The sequence below is a fragment of the Pristis pectinata genome, chromosome 13 (genome assembly GCF_009764475.1).
Source record: "Pristis pectinata isolate sPriPec2 chromosome 13, sPriPec2.1.pri, whole genome shotgun sequence".
Taxonomy (NCBI): domain Eukaryota; kingdom Metazoa; phylum Chordata; class Chondrichthyes; order Rhinopristiformes; family Pristidae; genus Pristis; species Pristis pectinata.
In genome coordinates this window covers 18,193,777-18,221,236 of record NC_067417.1, presented here as the reverse complement: position 1 = coordinate 18,221,236, position 27,460 = coordinate 18,193,777, and the positions used below count along the sequence as shown (strand labels likewise).

The 27,460-nt window shown below is 39.5% G+C and overlaps 1 protein-coding gene across 2 annotated transcripts in view; it reads left to right on the top strand.

Annotated features, from left to right (window-relative positions):
* cmip (c-Maf inducing protein) overlaps positions 1-27,460 on the top strand; it is a 200,824-nt gene that overhangs the window by 120,461 nt on the left and 52,903 nt on the right. For both annotated transcript variants that reach the window (XM_052028597.1, XM_052028598.1), the window contains exons 3-6: positions 4,992-5,042; positions 20,263-20,424; positions 22,858-22,899; positions 26,151-26,213. In XM_052028597.1, the coding sequence (XP_051884557.1) occupies positions 4,992-5,042; positions 20,263-20,424; positions 22,858-22,899; positions 26,151-26,213 (318 nt within the window). The remainder of the gene's footprint in view (positions 1-4,991; positions 5,043-20,262; positions 20,425-22,857; positions 22,900-26,150; positions 26,214-27,460) is intronic.

Sequence of the window (27,460 nt, the reverse complement as noted above, 5' to 3'; positions counted from 1 at the left end):
TTTAGCAAATCCCTTTATTATTCTTTTTGAAGCTATGGTGTCCTTAAATTTTGGTGAATGTAATGTGATACTATGCTGCAGCTGAACTTATGTTTAATACGGCTTCAGCATAACTTTGTGGATTTGTACACCAGGCTTTTGTTTATAAAGCAAAGGATCACATAGGCTTTTTTAATTGCTTTGTTAACCTGCCCTACAATCATCAGTTTTGTACTTGTGCAGAATCATCTCTCTGCCTCTCTCTTCATGCATCCTCTTTCAAACTAAAGCAAATAAGAATGGTATCTCCCACTGCATTCTTCAAGATGTATCACCTCACACATTTTTGTTTTCTGTGTCTCCATATTCAATCTGATTAACTATAAGACCATCTTCCTCATTTCTTTTTGCACTTTCAAATCTGGAATGATCTACAAAGTTTTGTTCTCTGCACTACAACCTGCACATGAAGATGATTCCAGAAATCTGACTTGTTTTTGTTTATCTTAAAAAATTGAACCTGTGCATGCAAGTCAAATGTTAGAACCTTCAGAACTGTAGCCTATATTGTTGATGCAGCTTGTCTTGTATATTGCAGATGCACTGCCCTCCAGTGCAGAATGTAGGATTTAATACTTGTAACCTCAGAGGAGCCCAAGAAAGTCTTATCTCCAGGGAGGGATATATTATGGTTCATTGAAATATATATTATTCTATTGTAACAAATTTTCCAGAAACTCTCAGTAGTTCACAAGGCAAAATACTCAAAAACACTCTCCCATTGGGATTGTCTTGCATACACAGGCATATTATACTGGTGTTGCTCTTTAATAAAAGCAGGAAAGACTTACAGTGGCATGCAAAACTTTGGGCACCCCTGGTCAAAATTTCTGTTACTGTGAATAGCTAAGCGAGTAAAAGATGACCTGATTTCCAAAAGGCATAAAGTTAAAGATGACACATTTCTTTACTATTTTAAGCACAATTACTTTTTGATTTCTGTCTTTTACAGTTTCAAAATAACAAAAAAGGAAAAGGGCCCGAAGCAAAAGTTTGGGCACCCTCCATGGTCATACTTAGTAACACCCCCCTTGACAAGTATCACAGCTTGTAAACACTTTCCATAGTCAGCTAAGAGTCTTTCAATTCTTGTTTGGGGGATTTTCGCCTATTCTTCCTTGCAAAAGGCTTCTAGTTCTGTGAGGTTCTTGGGCCATCTTGCATGCACTGCTCTTTTGAGGTCTATCCACAGATTTTCGATCATGGTTAGGTCGGAGGACTGTGAGGGCCATGGCAAAACCTTCAGCTTGTGCTTCTTGACGTAGTCCATTGTGGATTTTGAGGTGTGTTTAGGATCGTTATCCTGTTGTAGAAGCCATCCTCTTTTCATCTTCAGCTTTTCTTTACAGACAGTGTGATGTTTGCTTCCAGAATTTGCTGGTGTTTAATTGAATTCATTCTTCCCTCTACCAGTGAAATGTTCCCTGTGCCACTGGCTGCAACACAAGTCCAAAGCATGATCCATCCACCCCCGTGCTTAACAGTTGGAGAGGTGTTCTTTTCATGAAATTCTGCACCCTTTTTTCTCCAAACATACCTTTGCTCATTGAGGCCAAAAAGTTCAATTTTAACTTCATCAGTCCTGAGGACTTGCTTCCAAAATGCATTAGGCTTGTTTAGATGTTCCTTTGCAAACTTCTGACACTGAATTGAGGTGAGGACGCAGGAAAGTTTGGTGAAAAAAGGGTGCAGAATTTCATGAAAAGAACACCTCTCCAACTGTTAAGCACAGGGGTGGATCAATCATGCTTTGGGCCTGTGTTGCAGCCAGTGGCACGGGGAACATTTCACTGGTAGAGGGAAGAATGAATTCAATTAAATACCAGCAAATTCTGGAAGCAAACATCAAATCGTCTGTAAAAAAGCTGAAAAGGAAAAGAGGATGGCTTCTACAACAGGATAACAATCCTAAACACACCTCAAAATCCACAATGGACAACCTCAAGAGGCACAAGCTGAAGGTTTTGCCATGAGCCTCACAGTCCCCTGACCTAAACATGATCGAAAATCTGTGGATAGACCTCAAAAGAGCAGTGTATGCAAGATGGCCCAAGAATCTCACAGAACTAGAAGTCTTTTACAAGGAAGAATGGGTGAAAATCCCCCAAACAAGAATTGAAAGACACTTAGCTGGCCATAGAAAGCATTTACAAGCTGTGATACTTGCCAAAGGGGGTGTTACTAAGTACTAACCATGCAGGGTGCCCAAACTTTTGCTTTGGGCCCTTTTCCTTTTTTGTTATTTTGAAGCTGTAAAAGACGGAAATCAAAAAGTAATCTTGCTTAAAATATTAAAGAAATGTGTCGTCTTTAACCTTATGCCTTTTGGAAATCAGGTCATCTTTTACTCGCTTAGCTATTCACAGTAACAGAAATTTTGACCAGGGGTGCCCAAAGTTTTGCATGCCACTGTAAGTCAGGCAGCAGCTGTAGTAGAGATGTAGCATTAGTGTTTCAGTTTAATGACATTGTTAGAACAATTGGAGTTTTGCTTCTGAGCTGCTACCTTGACCCTCTTTAACAATAGAAGTCTGTCCAAGCTGGCATTTATGGAAACACTTTGCTAAATGGAGGGGATCAAACAGGATCTCATGACTACAGCTGTGGCATGATCTGGTTTTATATTGGTCCTGAATCACATGAGGATTGATGTTTTCTTGAGTTATGGGACTTACAAATCAGTTGGTCACACCAGAATGAGTGTGCCCCTTGGAATTATTAAAAAGGATTCTCTGTCTTTAGCATATTGGCCAGGCTTAATATAAGGCAATTGATGCAAATATCAGCAATGTCTGGCACTGACATAGCTAAAAGTATTGTCTGAAACCATTGTCTGTACTAACAGTTCAGTAGCACTGTATGTGTCTGTAGCAATAATAATCCATATTGTGTCTTCTTAAGTTCTGTTTTCCCTCATACACTATCTTTTAAAAATAAGACATCAATGTGAAACTTTTTGCAGATAGGTCAAGTACAGTCAAGTTCATGAAAGAAAGGCCAAATAACTGGAAAAAGTGCAGATCCACTAATCTACAAAACTGAAAACAAAACAGCATGATATGACTTTCTCAATGACTTATCTCTAAACGTGTATGTGCACAGCCCAATGCAGCCATTTTTTATCATGAGTTTTGTAGCACCCTTCAAATAATACCTGAATCAGAAAGAACACGAATAATGCCCAATGTAATGGGAGACAGCAAATCAGGGCCACTGCCAGCATTTCACAGAGCAGTGAGAGCTTGCAAGGGCTTGCAGTATTTACCTTGTCATTAATGGATTAAACATCAAAGCCTGGTCTCATTTTCATTTCTATGTTGCCTCTGTGACTTCACAGTGGTTGAAGGTATTTTGGTTTTGGCACTAGCCTCCTTATTTCAGTTGGAGTGAAGGGTAAACAACAGCGCAGGAGCTGAAAATACAATACTGCCCAGACAGCAAAACTTTACATGTAAAGAAACTGAAAACCAGATGAAATTAGCACAAAAAAGGAAACACCTGCTTCAGTCACAGCAGCTTAAAGGAAGCAAGGAGGCGGAGAGGGAGCAGGTTTGCGGGGGTGTTTGGGATGGAGATTTGTCCAGCGAAAGAAACTGTTGGCGATTGGATAAGAATGCCTGTGGCTCCAGGCCACATCCAGGGATTGGATATTAAAATGGAGTCCAAAAGACTGGTATGGGAATGTTGGGAATTGTTAGTTCACAGCTATGCTTGAAATAGAAGGTTAGCGAGTTGAGAGTGGTGGTGGGTTTGGTGTGAGTTCTCTTGATGGAAAAGCATTTACCTTTTAGTTCCAGGTGTTCACATCTCCTTTCAGCTGCTGGGTTTCCTGAGGCCAGTGTTAAATTTAAAATAGGGTTTGAAAAATGAGAAACTCTTCTCTCTCAATTCTGAGGTAGGGTCACTGATCCGGAACATTGGCTGGTTTCTCTTTCCACAGATACTGCTTGACTGGCTGAATTCTTCCAGTACTTCTGTCTTTGTTTTAAAGAAATCAGGCCCACGGAAACATTTAAATAATTAAATTCAGGATTCACCTGTAAAAACTAAGTCACCCCCACCCACCCCTCATTCTACTTCTATTAACACCAGTAGTGAGTTGAGCTTAAAAAAAACAAACTGCTGGAGGAACTCACTAGGTCAGGCAGCATCTGTGGAGGCAGACGGATGGATGGTTGACATTTCAGGTTGAGATCCTGCATTAGGACGTTGAGAGTGGGATTCCCATTGTTTTATTTCTTTGGAAGTGGGTTGAGGTTGAGTTTCCCATTGTTTTATTTCTAACATCTCCCCCTCATTCCACCCACTGCCTTGTTCATCATGAATGGGTTGAAACTGCTCACGTTATCCCTAACCATTTAAAATAGTGTCAGCTAACAATAAAAAACAGGCTGTATTTAAGGAACTAATGGTTTTACTTTCCCCATAATATGAGAAATTCCTTCGAAAGCTACCAATTGACAGATTCTTTTACCCATGGTGAACTTTAGCAAGTTAACAAGGAGGCTCTGTTTTAGAAAGCCTTTTTTCACTTCCTGGTTAATACGTCAAATGTCTAAAATCTCAAATTCTCAAGCACAAGAGCTTTGAAATGCAAGCTATTAAAATCCCACAGAGGTTTTCTTGGTCATTGGCAGAGACTGGTAGATCCTCTGGAGACATTTACTGTCAGGGTGTGGTTCTTTTCACTATATTTGTTAACTGGATAGCTGTAATTTACAAAACATTGGATTCAGTGCAGTCACTATTGGTGCTAAGGCATTGATTTATGAGATGACATAAAATATTATCTTAGGCACTTGGGTCTCCTTTTAGAAGCAGGGCAGAGCTGATGCACTGTGGGCTGTCATAGTCCAGTAAAATCAATCTTAAATGACCAATATATAATATGGTCTTTAAATTATGCTCAATTTTCCTGTGTGTTTAACAGTTTTTTTTCATTTTCTTTTCAGGCAGCAAACAGTTATCTGCGAGATCAGTGGTTTCACTCACTGCAGTGGAAGGTGGGTAGTGTCACCGTTATCTAAAAATCTATAACATGTGGCAAATTTAACAACTGACTGTTCAAAGTGGAATGAAACAGAATAATTTAGTCAGAATTTACAAGCAATCTATGGTGAAAGCATTGAAAGGTCTGAGAGAAGGGCAATGCTGTGTTCTGCAGAATAGGCACGTGCTCAAATACTTGGCACCGCCCAGAGCAGAGTCCTACTCACTGCCAGTTAATTTTTCAAAAAAATGAAATGAAAGTTAATTGGAGAGTCGACTGCAATAGCATTTGGTTGGAGTGTAGCATTGGATTAGGAAATCCGGCTATAGAATGGGATGAAGCATAGCAAGCAAATAAAGAAGAATGTTTTGTGGTTTTTAAAAAAATCTCTTAACAGACCATGAGTGTTACCTTACAATTATCAGTCCAAATTCATTGGTGTGTGGGCACAGTATATGAGAAATTGAGGACAGTCTGGAACACATAAACATGAGGTGTGTCAGTCTTTGGGGACGTTTGCTTCACTTGCCTATGTGGAGGTGGGATGTGAAAAAGAGGATTGGGTAGAATACTGTAAATCCCAATGGTGACCACAGACTCAGCAACAGCAGTCGGTTTATACGTTCTCCCCGTGTCTGTGTGGGTTTCCTCCGGGTGCTCCGGTTTCCTCCCACATTCCAAAGACGTACAGGTTAGGAGTTATGGGCATGCTATGTTGGCGCCGGAAGCGTGGCGACACTTGCGGGCTGCCCCCCCAAAATCACTACGCGAAAGATGTATTTCACTGTGTGTTTCGATGTACATGTGACTGATAAAGATCTTATCTTATCTTACCTTATCTTATCAAATAGTTTGGGACATGTGGCATTCAAGGTTGTTATCTAGGAGCATGAGCAAGTTGAGAGATGGGGCTACCAAGCTGTTGCATTGTAAGGATATGGTGGTGGAATATATGAGTTTTGGGTATTAGTCCTGATTAATAGAAGGCAGTAGGAACATAGCTGCATTGTTGGTTGGTAGGTGAGTAATGCGATTGTTGTGTCTGAGCATAGAGGTACATTTGGTGGTACATGGCATTAGAAGCTGCAGTCACTGACATTAACCATTCACAAGAAATCATTGAACCTCTTGTACCACTGCATTCAGGTCTTCAAGGTTTCACCCCAGGCATTGACCTCCAGAATTGTCTGCTTCTGCTACCTTCCAAATGTGTGTGTGGGCACTCCTCCTCTCTGCTGATATAGGGCCAAGGTGGAGATACAGTGCAGCAACATAAAACTTGTGTTTTTCTAGGCTATCTTCCAAAGCCAAATTCAGTTGCAGAATAACTGCCAGTGTCTGCTGCAGCCACAATGAAACACTGCTTTGTGCAGCTCAGCTTTAATCAATGTACTCCACTCTGCAGCCATGGGTTAATCACTCACCATTTACCCCTGCCCTTTTGTTTTGTAGGTTATTGAGCTAAGCCTCATCTCTTTTTATAAATGAATAACGTCATTTTATGAAGCCAATTCTGAGATGTTCTCAGGTGACTACCAGTTGTCATGGTTCCTATTATCCCTAATACTAAAACAAATTATTATCCTTGCAACTCAGCAAGGATAGTGTACACGCAGAGCAATTGTTTCAGATGTTATGGATCTCAGCATTTATTTCCTTCTCCTCTACTCAACCTGCAGAGTTCACATTGTCTCCCAAGTTGAGTTCATTCCCACAAGGCTAATTGTCTGCTGGTTCTCTGAGTAACTGTCCAAATCTCGCCTTGTTCTCACCTGCTGTTCATTCATGTGTAAGATGGCTAATTTACCTCTTCTGAATTCTGAGGCCAATTGCAGTGCAACTCACAACCCTGCAGGTAACTTTGCAAAGTTAAGAAAGCAAACTTTCAGTTGTGAAGTTCTATCTGGCTTAGTATTGGACTTCAGTAAAACCAAGATCAACCAAACAACATCCTGATGGTTCTTTAATGTTCAGATTTCAAGTGCATGTATTAAAACAATGACATTACAGTGCCATGTAGTTGAGAGAATTTTACAGTTAAATCTTTGCCCATTAACTTAATCTTGGCATTTTATTTTAATTGTCCAACTACTTATTACAAAATTATCAATGTCATCTGAACAACTACTGGTTTTATTTTAGGTCACAGTGGTCAAACCGTTGCATTTTGTACAATGTTGTATATTGAAGGGATGAGAATATTCCATTTGGATTATATGTCAATCCCATGATTTTTTTCCATGAGAAAACTGTCAATCCTTCCACTGAATTTACCGACCAATGGCCAAAGATCAGAGTGTATAGATTTCAAAAAATTAGCAGAAGAATTAGAAGGGAGATGGGGGGATAAACATTTCCCCCAGGAGCATGGGAATATGGAGCTTGCTGCCTGAAGGGGTGGCAGAGAGGCAGAATGTTCCATCACATTTAAAAAGTATTTGCATGTGTACTAGATGGTGGGATTAGGCTGGGTAAGTCTTTTATGACCAGCATAGATATGATGGGTCAAATGGGCTCCTTCTGAGCAGCAAGTGGTTTTGTGGAATATATCATGTGGATCAAAATCATGAGAAATGCAAACTTTTCTGCACATCCCCTTGCCCCCCCAGGAGCATAAGATAGCATTTTCCAATGAAAATGCTTTGGCACAGGATTTATCATTGGGAGATGAATGATTAATGAGGACAGGCACCTCACTCCCCTGATGGCCGATAGGACATTGTGGTGGAGGTGGGATATGTGGCAGGGATATGGTAGTTGGAGAACCATGGAGATAAAGTAATGTCTATATATATTCAGCTGACAGGATAATAAGATCTGCACCTCTTATGATGTATCCATTCTTCAATACTCTAACATTAATTGCACATTGTAAGTTAATTGACATTACTGATGTACATCTACCAACCTCTGTAAGTGCATCACATGCATGGAGGCCAGCAATATAATTTCCTGAGGTACATTACACATACCCCAACCTAGGACTTTCAGCTGTGGGGAATTTTTGGAAGAAATTTCCATGGCAACAAATGCTGTGTCCGTTTTTTTCAATGTGAATCTATGAAGCAAGTTTCCCCAACTCTTACAGCTTTTTCTATGCTGCCTATCAAAATTTATGGCACTCCTTTCATGTTACTGTCAGGTCTGGAGGTAGAGATGCAAATAAATATGCCAAAGGCGGGTCCCACCATGATCAAATCTGCCAGCTTTTAATATGAAAGGTAAACAAACACTGTATCTCTGTGCTTCATAAATTATCTCCTTGTACATGGCTTATCTATTAATAGCCTTGCACCTGAGCTTCTTGGTGCGACTTGCTCAAGGGATTCTGATCAGTGTCAGGAGTAAACTAAACATCCATTATGCCCTTTGTTTGGTTTGTCTACACTTTGTTTTTCATACACAGTCAACACAGAGTTTCCACTCTCATTTTGAAGATCAAAGAAGGACAAGTGCCATAAAGCATTTGTGTATGTTTGTTGGGTACATAAAGCTGTAAATCCCTTTTCTTCATACTTGCTTTGATGTGCATCAAAACTACTGACAAAGTGAGTCTGCTTGCAGCTTGTGGAAGAGGGATGAAGGGCTGAGCTTGAAATGATTCTGGATTATTGTGCTGAAGAACACCTCTGAAGTTCTGAGTGACTCAAAAAAAAGTTTTACTTCAGGACAAAGGGTACTTCTGACATTGAAGCATTCTTGATTGCAAATAGAGTGACCTCTGACATTTTGACAGTATTGAAAACTTCTTCATCAAATCTCATGAGCTGTCTTCAGATTAAATGCCTCATATATATATATATATATATATATATATATATATATATATATATATATATATATGTGTATAGCATAAGTTTTGAAGTCTTGCCTATGTTGTGAACACTTACTGTGAGTCTTCTTCATTGAATCTCCTCCTCTCCATAACAATGGGTGTACACTGTGTGGCATCTCGTGGCAAATCTAAATGTTATAATCCAGATATGCTTGGGTTCAAATTCTCTTAACATCACATCTACAACACAAGCTTGGATTTATTAACTGCCTTTCATCTAAACTAACCTCTCGCATGGTTTCATAGCTTTTTTGATCTGGTTAGGGAACTGACTAATAATGGGCCAGTACTCAAACTGGCAGGATGTGACTAGTTTAGTCTGTAAGGGTCTGTGATGAAATCATAATTATTCACCTTTACATATTGTATGTATAATGTATATACAAATAACTCTCAAGATGGCATAGAAAGCTGCATTTCCAAGTTTGTAAATGACACAAAGTGATATTGCAACAATGGAGACGAAAACATTAAATTATTGATACATTAATAAACTAAACTAATGGGCAAACTATGGCAAATGGATTTCAATGCAGACAAATGTGGGATCATTCACTTCAGACCAAAAAGGATGGAACACAGCATTTTTCATATGGAGAAAAAAAAAGACAGAAACAGTGCAGATCTGGAGCCATAATAGTGGATATAGAGAGATCATTAAAATACCAGGGCTAGCCACAAAAGGTATTTAAGATGAGTAGTGGTAGCCAGTGATTAAAGATATTGGTGGGGTAAGAACATATTGCAAACTGACCCACTCTAGAAATACCATTTTTGATTTGTCACTGACACAGCTGGTGCAGATTAACTTTCTTCCATATTCCTTGATAAACACTGATCAGTTATCTCCTCTGTCTATTGGTTCCTGTTCCAGCCCACTTTACCCAACGTCTGGACTGTGTTCTTGTTCTCACTGGCATTGCATGCAAAGGGGTTAAAGTAAATCTGCCTTTGCAGTTATTGAGAAAAGGCATTACAGCACACTATGTGTTAGTGGGTGCATGAGGTGAAGCTGACATTCAAGTCTGGTATGCATTGAAAGCTGGAGCTGGCCACTGACTGGATATTCCATTTCCCACATTCTGTTGCACTGCTACCATTGTTTGCACATTCAGCAGCCAGCAGGTAAGCATTACCTTGGTCCTGGAACCTTCAACTGTGAACCTCTATGAACTAGCAACTAGCATCCACTTTTGCTGCAATAAAAAGGTCAAAGCAGAGTCACCAATTGCCACCAAAATCTGTCAAACACAGTATTATAGTGTTGTTTGCTAGTCTGTTAATATTATGTATATAAGCCAAGTGTGGTGGTACTGTGCCATAATGGATGTTAGGTACTAGCTTCCCTCGATGAAGGTTGATGGTGTGCTGGATGTTGTATCTGGAGGTCTAGAATACAAGAGGGTGGAGGTTATATGATAGTCAAACAAAACCCTGATTAGACCACTGAAATGAGCAATTCTGAGCAGTGTACATAGGGAAAGATACTCTGTTTTCACAGGAAATGCAATGTGAATTGATATCTGGACCCTGAAGATTAAATTACAAAGAGAGATTACATTTAGAAAGTTAAAGAATGATGACCACAATTTTCAAGATCATGGGGAGTTACCAGGGTACATAGGCGAAATGATTTGTGCTGGTCGGAAAGTCTTGGACCTGGAGACATACTGTGGTTTAAAAATTAGAGTCAAATCTTTAACAAGCAAAGGCTGTAAGTCTGGAACTTTATTCTGCAAATAGCAATTCATCCTATGTCAATTGTTAATTTTAAATATGATTGATAGATTTTTGTTAACCAAAGGCAAGAAGGGTTACGTGGCTATATGAAGTTAGGCCATAGATCAGTTATGATCTCATTGAATGGTGGAACATAAGAGGCAAAATGTGCCACTTCCGTTCCTCCATTCCCAGTTAGATTTAGGTAAGGGAGATACACTCTTGAGTAGGAATGGGAGGTGAAACCAAGCAACTGAAATCTACCCACGATTTTGAAGGTGATGGTGAGTTGTCTGCTTGAATTGATCATCTTTGTGGTGAAGGCATTCCATAGGATTTTGAGAAGTTTGAAAGATCGCCTCAAGCTCAATCCTTGTTGGAAATAAACAGTTTTTAATTCAGAGCTTATTGTCAATAAGATAATGGCTGTTGGAGGACAAAAAGATTACTTGGAATTCATTAGAGCCAAAGAATGTTTTTTCTGTGTAATTCTATCAGTTTATGCTTGTGTTTACCCTCCCTTTGAGTCAGTCTCCTCCCATCCTTCATCAAACTATATCAGCGTAACCCCCATTCCCTTCTCCCTCACACATTTATCTAGCCCTCTTTAAATCCATCCATCAACCATTTCAATCTCTCTGTGATTGCAGTCTTCATATTCTCATCATTACCTAGGTAATGGTATTTCTTTTGAATTTCCTGTTTTATTTCTTGGTAGCTGGACAGTAAAGATGCACTAGAACTCTGACCTTTATTTCTATCCTAAAATAATGACCTCTAGTTTTGCTTTCCCTCGTAAATAAAACTCAAAGAAAATCTTGAAGTGGTGTTGTAGATACCTTGGTGAGTTGCTTTCCTGTAAATATTAAACACGGCAGCCACAGTCTGCCAAGGTGGAGGAATGTTTAAGGTGGTGAATGTCTAAACTGTTTGATGATCAAACAGATAAAATTGTTTGGGATTTGTTTAATCAAAATCGAGCTTGGGTATTATCGCGGTTGCTCCTAACTAGGTAAGAATAGGGTGTCCCTCGAATTCCTAGCACCTGAATACATTGTGATGAGTAGACAATTAGAAGAAATAGATTTCTTAAGGAAAACAATTATAGTCCTGAAGTTGCTGTGGGGAACTGTCAAATCCTTAGGGAGCAATAGGATTGGAAGCTTGCCCACAATATATTGATTCTCTGGGAATTCTGACAGTCCTCCTGCAAGTTAAGGTAAGAAGTCAGCAGAATGCCTGGAGAGTTTCAGGGCAAGTGGAACTCCTCAGTCTCTCTGGACAAACTTGGATTGTTTTCTCTGGAGCATCAGAGGCTGAGGGGAGACCTGATAGAAGCATATAAAATTACGAGCAGCATAGATAGGGTTGATAGCCAGAGTCTTTTTGGAAATGTCAACTTATAGAGGGGATAGGTTTTAAGTTGAGAAAAGGAAAGTTTAAAGGAGATTTACGAGGCAAGCTTTTTTCCACAGAGACTTGCAGGTGCCTGGAATGCACTGCCAGAGGAAGTGGTGGAAGCAGATACAATAGCAACTTTTAAGAGGCATTGAGAGAAACACATGAACAGGCAGGGAATTGAAGGATTTAGACAATGTGCAGGCAGATGGGATCAGTTTGGATTGGCATTGTGGTCGGCACGGACATCATGGGCCGAAGGGCCTGTTCCTCTGTTCCATGTACATATGAATATGTTAGCATGGTGTTTGAAGATTCTTCTGCTGTAACACAGACCTTCAGGAAAGCTATCCAAAAATGTTTTGTGGAAGGTCTGGTAGATGCCAAATGGTTCTACCATGCTTTCTGTCACCAGAAAATGTAGTTTGCAGATTGGCTGATATTTGGAGGAAGAATGAATTCTGTCTTGTATCCTTTCTGCACTCAGCCAAGAATACCTTGGCTGGTCTTTTAAACTAGACAGCAGCACTTGAATAATTTGGAATATCACTTAGAGCACAAATATACTGAAAGACAAGCTGTAATTTATAATTGGATGAGAAAGATATATTAAGCATGGTTTATTTTATGTTGAAATCTGATAGATATGTTTCTTGTCTTCTTAAATTGAGATGTGAACAGAGAAGCTAAAGGAATGTTTGAACTGCTAAGAGAGATAGTGAAAAAAACACACTTTAGAATTGGAAAAGGTTTTGGCTTGCATTTTGACAAAAGAAGTTTTGTGAGAATCTACTTTCCACTTTTTAAATGCCACAATAAGTCTGCTTGTGAAGTCATTCAAAAAAAGTTCACAGCAGATTAGAAAGGAGGAAGCATTTGTGGATGGTGAAGGAACTGTACGTTGAGCTCCAATTCTGGTATGTGAGGCCAACTCTAATGTACATTGAGAGGCTCAAGAAGCTTATTTAGGTTGATGCATCCAGATAGTGACTGATGTCCACAGGCAAACTTTCCATATCTGATCCTCTGTAAAGAGAGGTTAGAAACACAAAGAGAGTTTCCCCTAGAATTTCCCCACAATTATCCCTTCAAAAGGCTCCCTGTTGGCAAGTTGATGGGAAAAGAATTGCATTATCTACAAGACTATATGTATAGCTTTCTTTGTCAGCTTTAGGATTCCCACATGAACACTATCAAGGATTTGAACAATCTCAAACCAGGTCTTTGTGGGCAAAAACTCCTCACTCAGAACTACTGTTTTCAATCATTTGTGGATGTGAGCATTGCTGGTAAGCCCAATGTTTGCTGCCCTTCCCTAAAAGCCTTTGATGTGGTGGAGATGAGCTGCTCCCTTGAGCTGCAGTAATCCTCCTGGTGAGTTCCTCCCACAGTATAGAGAAGGGGATCCAGGTTTTTAACCTAGCAGTGATGAAAAAGCAATGGTGTATTCCAAGTCTGAATGGTGTATAATGATGTGGAGAGGAATTGTAGCTAGTGTTGTTCTCAAGCGCCAGTTGCTCTTGTCCTTTGCATTAAGTTGCCCACGTCACAATTCTGATCTGGTAAGAATACTAAAACTTACCAGTTTTATACTAATACTAAATACTGGACGAAAAGTAGCAAGTAGTTTAGACAAAAATTTAGACAATCTTACATTGCTGCTTGCCCTCTCCTTCCCCCACCCCCTTTCCAGATGAATAGGTACTCAAGGCTTTGCTTTGTATTTGGAACATTTGCATGGTTTCATTAAAATTGGGCCTAAAGTTCCATGTTACTAATGTGCATATTTAAAAATATCTTAAGAAAGTTGTTTTCAAACAAGTGAAATCCTGTATTCATGAAGTAGTTTTTGTAGCCATACAATACAAGGTTCAAGGTTACAGAGATAGGGGCAGCACAGGATATGAATGTTATCTGCATTATGAGATATACCTGTGTTTGGAACATTTTGTTAAAACTCAGTACTTTCTGTAACATTGTATGTTTGCCATCATCAAATCACAGGATAGTATAGAGTGATCACCTAGTTAATCATTGGGATGCTGTAACTTTTGTGAATTAAGTTTAACAAAATTACAAATTCTTCCACATAAAAATTGTCTTTTAAAGCTGGACAAATGGGATTGTTACTTGACTATAATCAATTGAAATGCTTTAAAAACAGCTTAAGTATAAGATGCTTCAAAGACAAAAATTCCAGAATACAATATCAATAAAGACTGCGTAAAAATAAATATTTTCTGTTGCCTTCAGTATTGGTGTCAAGCACCCATAGTGCATGCATAACATCTGATTAAGCTTCTTCCACACCGATCTATTGTGAAGTACTCACAAGTTCATTTCAGCTTAGTGCCTGTGAACAAGTATACAAACTTGTACTGTCCAAGCATTCCAATTTATGAAGGTGTTCTGTTCCAATTTATAAGCTAGTGCAGTGATACATATCTCCCTCCTAGTATTCTTTTTCTTAAAAAAAAATGCTTGTAAATTTCTATTTCGATCAGTTTTTCTACAAAATAATATTTCATAAAAAATATTCGCAAGTTAGCCATAAAAGGATATTATTTCAATTCAATGCAGCTGCAAAAAGTCTGCTTGCTTTTCCATTTATTATTCTTTACATAAAACAATGACATATTAAGCAAGGTCACCTTTAAAGGAGGAGGGAGTGAACATTATATTTGGTGAGAATTTTTATCAGTATTACTTGCTTTGAGCAGCATTATGTTTAGTGTTTAATTTGTCATTCGATACTGACTAAGCTCCTAGAAAGGCATTTGGGCCATTTTGTTTCAGCCAAAGATACGTTTTGTAAAATAATTGTTTCAAAACATTTGGATGACGCTCTAAGACTTTTTGTTCTTGATGCCTTTCAGTTTCTAACATGTTGCAACATTCTGTAAGTCTGTTTATCCCACACTCCGTTGTAATGCAGTGACCTCGACATTTTTGAGAACTGTTAGCAATTCTACGAAGTCACATGACATAAAGTTAGCAAATACTGTACTCAGCACTTGAATTGATTTCTGATTTTAATACAAATCTCAATATTCCTAGAAACCTGATTTTCAGAAAGGTGGACTTGGAATTTAATTGTAACAGTGTAGCATTCAGCCCTACTTAAATATCTAGGTGGGCAGGTTGACTTAAAAGTAAAGGTTAGACAGGTTAGGTTTGTATCTGGTGGAGTTTAGAAGAGTAGGAGCGGATTTGATTGAAACAATAAGGTCAAGAGGGGCCTTGACAGATGGATGTGAGCAGGTCCTTTCCTCTTGTGGGAGAATATAGAACTAGGGAGTCACTGAAATAAGATAATTATTTCTGTGATACTCCTGAGTCATTGGAACTCTTTTCCTTAAATGGCAGTGGAAGCAAAGTTCATGAATAATTTAAGAAGCAAAGGTAAATAGATTCCTGAAAGGCAAGAAGTTGAAAGGATATCTTGGGTAGACTGGATTGTGGAGCTAAATTAGAATGAGATCAGCCATGATTTTATTAAATGGCAGAGATTGAGTTTTAGAATATTTTTGGGAATGCCATCTGCTATTGAGGTCTTGTAATTGTTTTTTAAGTTGGATATGACCTGTTCAACTTCTTGTTGGTCAGGAATGGTAGCAAGTCTGGATTGAATAGATTGCTGTGGAATGGTGCTCAGTCAAGGAAAGAGTGGTGGTTGAGGAGGTCTACGAAGTGTTCTCTCCACCCTCAACTTCCTCTCTGTCTCCTGAGTTCACCCATTTTCTTGGTCCTTGTTGGTTTAAGACACTGATATTCTGACAGCACTTAAGAAGCCATGTGTGTCATGGCTATCAGTGAGTTGCTGAGCCTACTGCTCTCTCTCCATCCATCATCTGTTCTCTAGGTTACAGGCTTTCTGCTAGACCTTTGCCTTCAGGTGCCTGTAGAGGCTGTTTTTTTTCCTTTGAGAAATGGTAGAGTACAGAATACATTTTGTTGTTAGTTCCTTGATCTTTTGGTCATTCTCATCCAACTAGTCCTGGCTCTTCTCGATAGAGAAATCAAGTTTCTTCACTGGGGCTAATTATTGGCAGACTTCAGGTCGGCCCATAGACTGTGGACACTCAGTAGCTCCTGTAGGCTCGGAGTTGACGGGTTTCTCTGTGAGATGCTTTCTGAGAAGAGTTGCCTTTGTGGGATCATTGGGAGCCTTGACAGGATGAATTTCTTGAATAACTGCTGCTGATAACACTGCTTTTTTGGGGCAATATTAATGGAGATAATGAGGTGGATTAGGCCATGGCCAGTCCAGTAGTCATCAGTATTTGTCATGGCGCAGGTGAAGTGGAATTTTTGTGGTCACTCACTTGGATGACAATCTAACGGATGCCAGTGCCTGGACCAGGCGTGTTGCCATGAAGTGGTATTCTTGTCCCTCTGATGAAACAGGGTGTTTGTTATTGATTGACAAGTGTGTGCAGACAACATCTGTTTTTGTGTGCACTTGGAGGCTGAGCTTCAATCATTGTTGACTCATCCACTGAACGACTCGAGAGAATGGGCCTTCCACTCAAAGTCCACAAGGCAAAAGTCCCCTACAGACTTGCCCCGCTGCAGCATACACACTGCAACAAGAAGGGTGGCAGTGAGGTCCTGGAAAACTTAAACTGCTTCCCATATCTCAGGAGCCACCTCTCAGGGAAGGCAACCATCAATGAGACAATTCACCATTGCCATCAATGCTCCACCACAACCTTTGGTCAGTTAAGGTAAAGGTGGTTTGAAGATCAAGACTCAGGCCTGGCACAAAACTCATGGTCTACCAGGCAGTAGTGATCTATGCCCTTCTGTATGCCTTTGAAACCTGAACTACCTAGAGCAGGCACCTGTAGGCACTGGAAAGATACCAGCAATGCTTTACTACAAAGTTTTCCCAATTCACAAGAAGGATAAGCAAACTCTCCCGGGCCAACATTGAGTCATCTTTGTTGGGCAGTCTACGTCATTTGCATGCCCGACACCAGACTTCAGAAACAGGCACTCTGCTCTGTGTTTTGTCACGAGACATGATTACCAAGTGGACAGAGGAAAAGATTCAAGATTTGCTCAAAGTCTCCTTGAAGAAATGCAACATCCCTACTGATTGCTGGGAACCTCTGGAGAAGAACCTCTGGTGGAGAAGGAGCATTCAGGTGGTATTGGGAACCTTGAATCCATGCATTGGGGACACCACATCTCAAACTACTCATGTACCTACCCTGTCAGATAACCCTTGCCCCATTTGTAGAGGAGTCTATACTTCCCACATTAGCCTGATCAGCCATCTGAGAACACACAGGTGTGGTGGCCAGTCCTCTTCAATCCTGAGGGACTGCCAAAGAAGAAAAAAACGGCATAGTGGGTTAAAGGGGCTGAGAGGTCTTCTCCTGCTCTCAGTTCCTATGTTCATATATATTCTGCAGCAGTATAGAAGCGTCTTTAAGGTCTGGGTTATACCAGCTGAGTACAAATCTACATCTGAGCTTTCTTTCATCAGATCTACTTTTGACAGACTCCTGGATTTTGGGATTGGCTCACCATTTGGACAAACATTCTCTTTTTGTCAAATATCTTTTAACATTTAATTATGAACTTGCATTTCCCATTATAATTTCTATTTCCTGTACTTATTTTTTGTTTTGACCTCTTTAACCTTTCTGCTATTCAAAAAGAAAACATGCAAATATCAACGAGTGTAAGTTTCTTTGTGACGTGGAAAGAAAGGTCCATGTTAGGGGTTGGAGTCGAAATTGTCTGTTATGTTGCTGAGACTTTCTGAAAGTTGGCAGCCCTCTGCAAACAGTAAACAGTAGGAGTTGAAGCTGCTGAAGTGGGCTATCAGAAAACAAGTTCCAGCCAAACAGATACCAGCTTTCCCTTCAAAGTTTAACTGTATGTTACCACATTGAAATGAACTGCATGTGGAATTAGGGTATCCTTTTCACTGATTGCCACAGCATAGGACCACCTTTGGCCCACCATGTCTGTGCTAGTTCTCTGAAAGAACCACCAATTAATCTAGCTCTGCAATTTATGGATGACTGCTATGTTTTATGGGCATCTGCAGGAGTATTATGTTTTATGTAAAATAATTTTTGCATGATTATCTAGTTCTATCATGGGGGTTGGGGTGGTAGAGGCTGGTGATTGTGTGATGTAAGACATGACAACGTGCGGGCTGTCCTGTTTTAGCTGGGAGTGTTGTTGAGTTGGGCCATTTGTGGTTCTGGGAGCTGGTCCCATCTTGGAAATTGAATTTCATCCATTTCATAAGATGCCTTGTCTCTGACTGACTAATGCAACCAAAAGAATCAGACGTTAATAGCACTCTTTGTGCATGATTGGAACAACATATACTTTAAAATTAGTTCTCACTTATTCTCACTAAAGACATAGAGAGCAGCGTTATTTCATTGACACATTGTAATACTTTTATTTGGAAACCTGATTTTAAGGAGCATGTCAAGAGATTCCAAGTTGGTTACCTTTCCAGAACTATTTAAAATAAATTACTCCATTTATACCCAAGAATAAGCCTGGGTAATCAAAATGGCAGCATTACCTCCTATCCATTATAAATTTGTTGAAAAATTCCTCCATCTTCCTCCAATTTTATCAATGGGGTAACTTTTAAGCAGATCTTACCAGAAATCATCAGTTTCCTGAAAATATATTAGCATTTGCCTGAATATAAAAACCACTGTAAAATGAACCAAACTTGGTGTAAAAAGTTGTTGGGCAGAGCATTTACACCACCTGCTCCTTTTTATATTTGCAAACAAAACATTCTAAGTCATCAATCCATCATTTAAACACATCAAGCACTGATTCTGACAGTAATTCAAGTATGTTAGCATTCATTTTGTGATGCACGTCATCTAGATGCTGTCACTGGCCACACAAAGTTGTCCCCTTGATATTTTCTCCCTGACTCAAAGAAAATTTCAAAAGTGCCAATCTGATGGAATTGTACTGTCATGGAGCACTTGTATGAGGTGGGACAGACATTAAAATGTGGTTAAAAGGACAGTTCAGTGATACTGGGATTGAACTTGTCACACCAAACAGCCATTTCTATCGGGTGACCAGTATAATTATTATAATTATATAAAGAGTTCTGGGAAAGCAGCCTTAATTCTGTGACTACCACCTGTCATTAGCTATGATGACAGTTACCTATAGCACAGTTATAACCCGGACTAAAGCTGCCTTTGCTTGCAACAGCATTTGCAAGTTCAGAAACCACTGAAGGAATAGGCTGCACCTTCAAAAAATTGTCTCGTCATATCCTGCTCAAAGTATTTCCTTGCAGAATAAAAATGAATTATCAGCACATGGAGTATGTTCACATTTATATACCATTTCACAAACGTGCACCTGATTTTTCACTTCTATACATTGAAATGTGCATGAATAGACTGTACCAGATTCATTTGTAAAGATATATATGCCTTAAGGTTCAAGTTATAGAATCAGGAATATTTATCTAAGTGTGGTAATTCTGAGCTGAACCATTCTGAGTCACCTGGTTAGTCACGTATTGAAAAATAACTTTAGTTCAGCTTCTCTCACCGCCTTGGTGTAGTCTGAAGAACATTTTATTAACACGGTAGCAAAATCTACGGTGGATGTATTATGATGATCCTTATTTGAGTTTGTGAGTTTATCCATAAGATTTTCCCCTTTAAATGTTTGTTATAATAAATCTGTGGAAATTTTGTGTGGATCACATTGCTCACAATAACACAGTCCCCATAATACAAAGGGGAAGCAGTGGCTCGTGAAGAGAAGCAATTATAGAAGCTCTTCTTGGTGCTGCAGTTCTGTAGTTAAGTGTTTTAAATGCTATATTTATCAAAGGAGTTCAGTTTCTTTTTGACAAAAATCAACTGAATGAGCTGTTGTGGTCTCTTGGTCTGAATGGAATTTAAGCGTTCACACCCTGTATGCTTAAGCTCCTCTCTGTACTCGAGCAGAACTCGTGATGTGGAAACACTATCAATCCCTCTTTAAAGAGATATGAAAAGGTTACGTGGCCAGCAATTTGTTTACTTGCTTGAAGACACATAAATTATGTTAAATGTGCTGTAACAAAAATTCTCTCCCTTCCCTCTGCCAGGATAAAAATAGGTTTGTCCAACATTTTACCGTGAAAATGGTGACCTGTGTTTCCTCAATTATAAGAACAAATATTTTGCCAAATGATGTGGATATGTTTCTATGTCTCATTTTGATCATCTTTGCTCCAAGTTTGCATCTTTTCATTTTTGTTCTTGTCTTTCAGAAAAAGATTTACAAATATAAAAAGGTACTTAGTAACCCAAGTCGTTGGGAGGTTGTGTTGAAAGAGATTCGGACTCTGGTGGACATGGCACTTTTTTCACCTCTTCAGGATGATTCCATTCACCAAGCGCCACTGGAGATAGTGTCTAAACTCCTCTCTGAGGTAAGCATCAGCTAAAGATCACTCAAAATGATATGGATTGATGATGATAGTTTTATACATGCAATTCCATTTCAAGAAGGTGATTTCTGATGCCTGTTTTAAGAGGTGAAGAAGACTCTGAAATGAACTGAGGAGATAAATTGTTAATGAAAATTTAAAAAAAAACTTGCAGATGCTGAAAATCTGAAATAAAAACAGAAAATGATGGAAACACTCAGCAGGTCAGGCAGCATCTGTGGAAAGAGAAACAGTTAATACTTCATGTCGAGATCCTTCATCTGATCTGAGGTAGAGAAAACACGTTAGTTTGGGGAGAAGGGACTATCTCTTATAGGGTGAGACCAAATGAGTTAATGTCGCATTAGGAGGAGCAGTTAGGATCAGATTGTATTTCTTTATCTCTGCAATGTATTGAACACAACAAAACCATGGGATATGCCCAGCAGGCCAGACTATATGAATAGAAAAAGAAAAACTGATCCAAATGGTGACAGGAAGAAATGACCAGTTTTGATGCACACAGAAAGAAAGAGAAAATTACCTAAAGTTCGAGATTTTGATATTGGGTCCAGAAGGCTGCAATGTGTTAAAGCAGAGATGAAGTGTTGTTCCTGAAGCTTGAACTTGGCTTCATTGTAACAGTGCAGGAACCCTCAGACAGATAGGTTAGAGTGGGAGTGATATGGGGAACTAAAGTGGAATTTTTTCCTTCATTGTGACATGAGAGGTGAGGTGTTGCTTGCATTTATAGAGTCATACAGCACCGAAACAGACCCCTCAGCCCACCAAATCTCCAATAACTTTCAAGCACCCCTTTCACATCATAGCGTCATTACACTAATCCCATTTTATTCTCCCCACGTTCTCACTAACTCCACCCTGATTCTACCTCAGTCAGCCACATACCAGGGCCAATTTACAACAGTTCAATTACCCTCCCAACCTGCATATCTTTGGGATGTGGGAGAGCACCTGGAGCATGAAATGTATATTAAGCATTCACTCACTACCTCCCCTTCCCCCAGAGTCCCTCTGCTGCTATGGCCTACTTCTGGAACTATTCCTTTCAGGTGCTGTGTTAAAGACTTCAAGTATCCCTTTTAATTTTGATCTTCTCTGTTCCTTCCAGTATGATGAACGGGTACCTTCTGGCTATATGTCACTTTGGCAGGGCCAAGGCTACTATCTTTGGCTATGTTAATATACTGGGACAGGAAATAATGGAGCCCCCAAGTCTTTCCAGAAGCATGCAGCGAAATCCCAGGAAAACGTAACTATATAAAGGCAATCCAATAGATCATCAGGAATCTTCTAATTCCAGTTGCCCACATTTATAACTTTGAATCACAAGTGCGTTGCATTTTCTCCTTTGATACAATCTAGTTTCCAGAGGCTGCTGTATAATTGGTCCACCTTTAAGAAGGGAGACAAGTGCTACTGTGGCAACTACAGAGGCTCTCCATGCTAACTGCCACAGGGAATGTCATTGCCAGGCTTCTCCTCAATTGTTCCCTCCCAGTGGCCAAAGAGTTGCTCCCCGAATCACAGTGTGGATTCAATTCATCTAGAGACACAGCGGACACGATCATCACCACACAACAATGCCAGGAAAAATGCAGGGAGCACAACCAGCCACTGTACATCCCTGCTTTGTCCTTATTAGTACAATTATGCCCACCAGGGGCGTGGCTTAGAGGGATATGGGCCAAATGCAGGAAATTGGGACTAGCTGGGTGGGCACTGTGATTGGCATGGACTGGTTGGGCCGAAGGGCCTGTATCCGTGCTGTATTGCTCTATGACTCTACTAAAATAATAACATTGATAAAAATCAAATGTATTGTTTACTTTGTTTTTATGTTTATGTTCTTTCCTCTCCTTCACACCCCCACCCTGCAGTCTGATTGTTATGTATCAATACCTTTAGTTCATAGGAAGCTCTCTGTTTCCTTTGATGTTCTGTATTTTGCCTAATTTAGGGGTAGGAGGATGGATTGCAAATTAATGGAACGTATATATTCTAAATACGAAATGCTTCATTTCTAACTTAGCGTCCCACAGATCAAACTGTTGATAGGATGACAGCTATCTCCCATATTTTTGTTGTACTCATGTATTGACTATGCCTAATTTTATCTTTTAATCTTTAATCTTAATTTTTTATGTGGCTGGTACAACTGCAGAACAATGACTATAACTTCACGTTTAGATTTATAAGCCAGAAAATTGTGTCATGGATGTCCAAGTGCTTTGCTATGTTACCATCATCATATTTCTGGTATGAATGGGAAGGAAGAAGCTTGGAGGGGTCAATGCATTTTTAATTTATGTTACTATTTGTCCTCTGATGAAAGACCATTGATTTGTTTTCTCTCCCTGTCACCTAACCTGCAATGTTCTTAAAATTCATTTTCATTTTTGTATCTCCTTACAGAACCTTAAACTAACAACACAGGAACACGAAAACATCATTGTCGTAAGTCTATATTTATGACTGGGGTTCAATGTAATGTGTAGATAGCATATATCCTGCAGACTCCTTTGAAACAGCTGCAAATTTAAGGCATGACTTAAAAATTTTCTCTCTCAAGAAGACTCTGCACTTAGTAGAAGCACTTATATGATATCAGGACATGTAGGAACAGGCACCCATTTCTCAACAGTTCCAAGTGTCTGGTTATTATTTTAATGAATTCAAAATAATTAAAGATACTCATTAAATGTCACGTCCTCAAAAGCACCTGAAATTAATCTGAGTGCCTCTCTTAGAGCGGTGTGTTGGAAAGTGATAGCCTAGAGTTCATGCTAACCTCTGTGACCTGTTGTGAAATCTAATATGCATGTCATATCTTTCCATTGTATTTGATGATCGGTGGAAATGCTAAATTTCCACTTAATCCTAATTAGTTTTCCACATTCAGAGGTTCTGATTTTTTTTTTCAAAATTAGACAATACATAGACAAGGTTGTTTAGGACATCTTCTGCATCTATTTAGACATATTTTTTCCGCCAATAGTTACTCACAAGTGAAAGCACAATAGCCCAGAATTTGCAGTCAGTGACCAGCCAGCCATGCCCATTACTGACTCCCAAGTAAAGACTCAAGAGATCTAGAGGTATCTGGAAAAGTAGAATTTGGAGTGAAGAGCCAGCTGGTTCTCTTGTAGCAAGGCCCTTCCATCTTTGATGGGGGTGTCTAGATCAAATTAGCTGACAAAGTATCTGGAAAGGTCTTTGACAATTGGATAAGTCTGACCTTCTGGCTTGACAAGAGCTGTCAAGCATTCTGATTGTTTCTGACATTTAAAACAGTGAGAAACGTTCTTATCGATTCCAAACTATTAAAAACTTGTACTACATTCTGGCAGTGAGAGTAGGCAATCTTTTTCATGGGAAGTATGTGGGCTTGGAAGTTCAGCTTGCAATCAAATGGGACACCATAGCTGGCAAGAGTCTGCTGTTGTCTGAGACTATCCAGAGAGGGATGAAACTGATGGTGCGGGTGTAAAGTTTACAATGGGGCCCCAAGACAATTGCTTTGTTTTTCCCACTGTGTTATGGTAGTAAATGGTGGCTCATCTGGGATGGTGTCAAACAAGAGGGAGCCCATGGGAGAATCAGAAAACCTAATTAAGGTCACAATTATATTTTGCAAGTTGTTCCGTCTGTGGTTGAGTGCTTTCCAATCTCATTCATGTAACATCAGGCACAGAATAGTGCAGCAGTACAAAGCCACTTGTGAGACTTTTGCAGAATAGCTGCTGCTTTTGCCTAAAATAAACTTCCATCTACTACAAAAGTAACTCCTTGTCTGAAGTTCATCGGGTTTTTTGACATGATCTCTGAGTATAGATACAGGGGTTAATTATTATAATACAGGCTTGAAGATAATGTCACAGGATAACCTGCAATAGGAACAACAGAAATGGCCCTGATCATTTTCATATTCTTGTGTAAATATATTTTATACTTGGTGATGTGGTTTTGTTTAGGCTTGATGCCAATGATAGTTTGGGGGACAGAAGGGAGTCAGCTGCTGCTGAATTGGGCAAGGTCCTTGGTCTCGCCACCTTCAACTGTTTCATCAATGGGTTTTCCTCTTATAAGCTCAAAAGGGGGATGTTTGTTGATGATTACACAGTCCATTTGTAACTGTGCAGATAATGAAACAGGCCTTGCTCAAGTGCAGCAAGACTTGGTTAACATTTCGATTTGGATTTTAATCTGGCAAGTAACATTCACAGCAAAAAAGTACCAAGCAACGCTAATCTTCAACAAAGAGAGTCTGATTCCCCCCATCTTGGAGGGTCACAGTTGACCAGAAACTGAACTAGACAACTATATAAATAGTGTCACTATAAAAGCAGATCAGAGCATAGGAAAGGACATGTTAAAAGTGTGATGGAACACAATCCACTTGTCAAAATAGTGCAGCTCAACAACACTTAATAAGTTCTACACCATCCAGGACAAACTGCTCGATCCCTTATCTAATAGCAGAAGGGTTCACTGTCTCCATCACCAGCATTCCATGGCTATAGTGTGAACCTTCTACAAAATGTATAGTAGCACTTGACAAGGCTTCTTCAAAAGCACTTTCTAAACCCATGAGTTCCACCATCTGTAAGGAGAAGGAAACAGATTCATGGGAAGTCTACAATTTTGTTTTGTTATTCATTTTCAGGAATTGGGCATCACTTGCAAGGTCAACATTTATTGTCCATCCCTAACAGGTCTTGAGAAGGTGGTTGTGAGCTGCTTTCTTGAACTGCTGTAACTCGTATATATGTATAGTATTATAGTATTGTCCCGTAGTACTGCTGGGTTGGGAGTTCGAGGATTTAGACCCAGTGATGATGAAGGAACAACAAATAAACTTTCAAGTAAGGATGGTATGCAACTTGGAGGGGTTCCTTCAGGTAGTGGTGTTCTCATGCACCTGCTGACCGTGTCTTTTTTATAGGAAAAGTTGCAGATATGGGAGGTACTGTAGAAATAACCTGGGCAAGTACCTGCAGTGCATTTTGCAGATGACACACACTTCAGCCTTTGTGCATTTTTCTATCAAGTCAAACAACGTTCTCATTTGGCAAAGCATCATCATTTCTTCATTGTCAGTGAGTCAATAGTCAGTAACTCACTAACTATCAGCACTTTGGAAAGATCTTCACCACAGGAAATGGAGTTCAGGAAGCACCAGCTCCCAATGTCAGTTTGGGATGTGTGCTGAGTGTTAGCCTTTCTAGTGATGCCCTTGTCCATGCATGAATAACAATAACAGCCCCATAGTACTTCAGATAACTTATGATGATCAGCCAGGCAGTCTAGTTCACTCATAGCTACTGGTGCAGTGGAACTGTGAGTATGGGCTACATTTCACTGGGTTGTAAGTGGAAGAAGGTAGAAAGAAAGTGTCGGGGAATAATTACTGATAATGCACTTCTGTGGAGTGACTTGGACTCAAAATTCGGGTCTAAGAATGTTTCTGACCTACTGCTGTAACCTGTGTTATGAGAAGGAAGCATATATAGGAGATTTACAGCAACATCAATCAATGTAAAAGTAAGTGCATTGTTTTAGGAGGAAGCTGATTTGTGAATTTCATTCAACAAAAAGTCAATCCAAACTCGTTAAACCAGTAACAAGTTTGTATATACATAAGGATAAGGTGATTTGCCAAAACCAAGAAGATGGAATAGTTTAAAATGTCTCATTTCTCTCCTCAGGCAATAGCACCTTTGCTGGAAAATAACCATCCTCCTCCAGATCTCTGCGAGTTTTTCTGCAAGGTATTGTTAATTCTTTTTGTATGTTTGTGTGTGCCTGGAGGGATAAAAAAGCAAACTGGAACAGTTCTTGTGCACTGCAGTTTAATTCAAATATGCATTTGCTATTGATATTGTTAAAGTTAACAAATAATAGCTAACGCAACTAGTATGAAAATCTCCATTACATGCCTTTGGATTTGCAAAATAACTATCTCTGCCTTACTAACCATAAGAACTATGAGGGACTCTTGAAGATTAAGGCTGTAAACCTAAATCCTGTTGTGCAATGATAACCTGGATTGGTCTGAGGGCAGAGGTTAAGGGGAGATTTAATGACTTTAATTTTTTAATCTCTTGTATAAATAAGCAGAAGCCATTTACTTTGCAGGATTGCTGGGATCCAAGAGATTCTGAAATTAATTAATTGGTGGAGAGTATATTAGGAGTTTTTTTTAACACAACAGATTGTTAAGATCTGGAATTCAGAGTACAGTATGGGGGTTGTGTTCCTAGCAAAGGGTACATATCGTGAGTTTCTGTAACGTGAAACCACGTCACCTGTGCATGGGTCAAGAAGCAAGAGATAAATAAGGGTAAATTTTATGTTTATTTATTTATGTTTTTTTCACAGAGGAGTGAATTCTATTCCGTTTTTCAAATTTTTGCCTAGTGATTTGTGAATTCTCTCAGGGACAATTTCCATTACCACGTATCGTGGGAGTTACCTGAGTGGAAATAGATTTAAAGAAATGTTCATAAGAGAAATTGATATATTGGAAACATTTGTGAGGGAGGAGGACTAATTTAATATCTTAAAGAGCCAGCACAAACATATGAGCAAATGGCTTCCTTTCTGTGATATATGATTCTGTGACATGCTCCATGCAGAACACATGTTAAGGAACTGCAGAGAGTTGTGGACACAGCTCAGCACATCACTGAAACCAGCCTCCCCTCCATGGACTCTGTCTACACTGTGCTGCCTCAGTAAAGCAGCCAGCATAATCAAAGACCCCACCCACCCTGGACATTCTGCCTTCTCCCCTCACCCATTGGGCAGAAGATACAAAAGTCTGAAAGCAGAACCATCAGGCTCAAGGGCAACTTCTATCCCATTGTTATGATTGAACGATTCCTTAGCGTGATAATATGAATGCTTGACCTCACAATCAACTGCATTATGGCCTTGCATTATATTGTCTACCTGCACTGCACTTTCTCTGGAACTGTAACACTTTACTCTGCTTTCTGTTATTGTTTTACCTTGT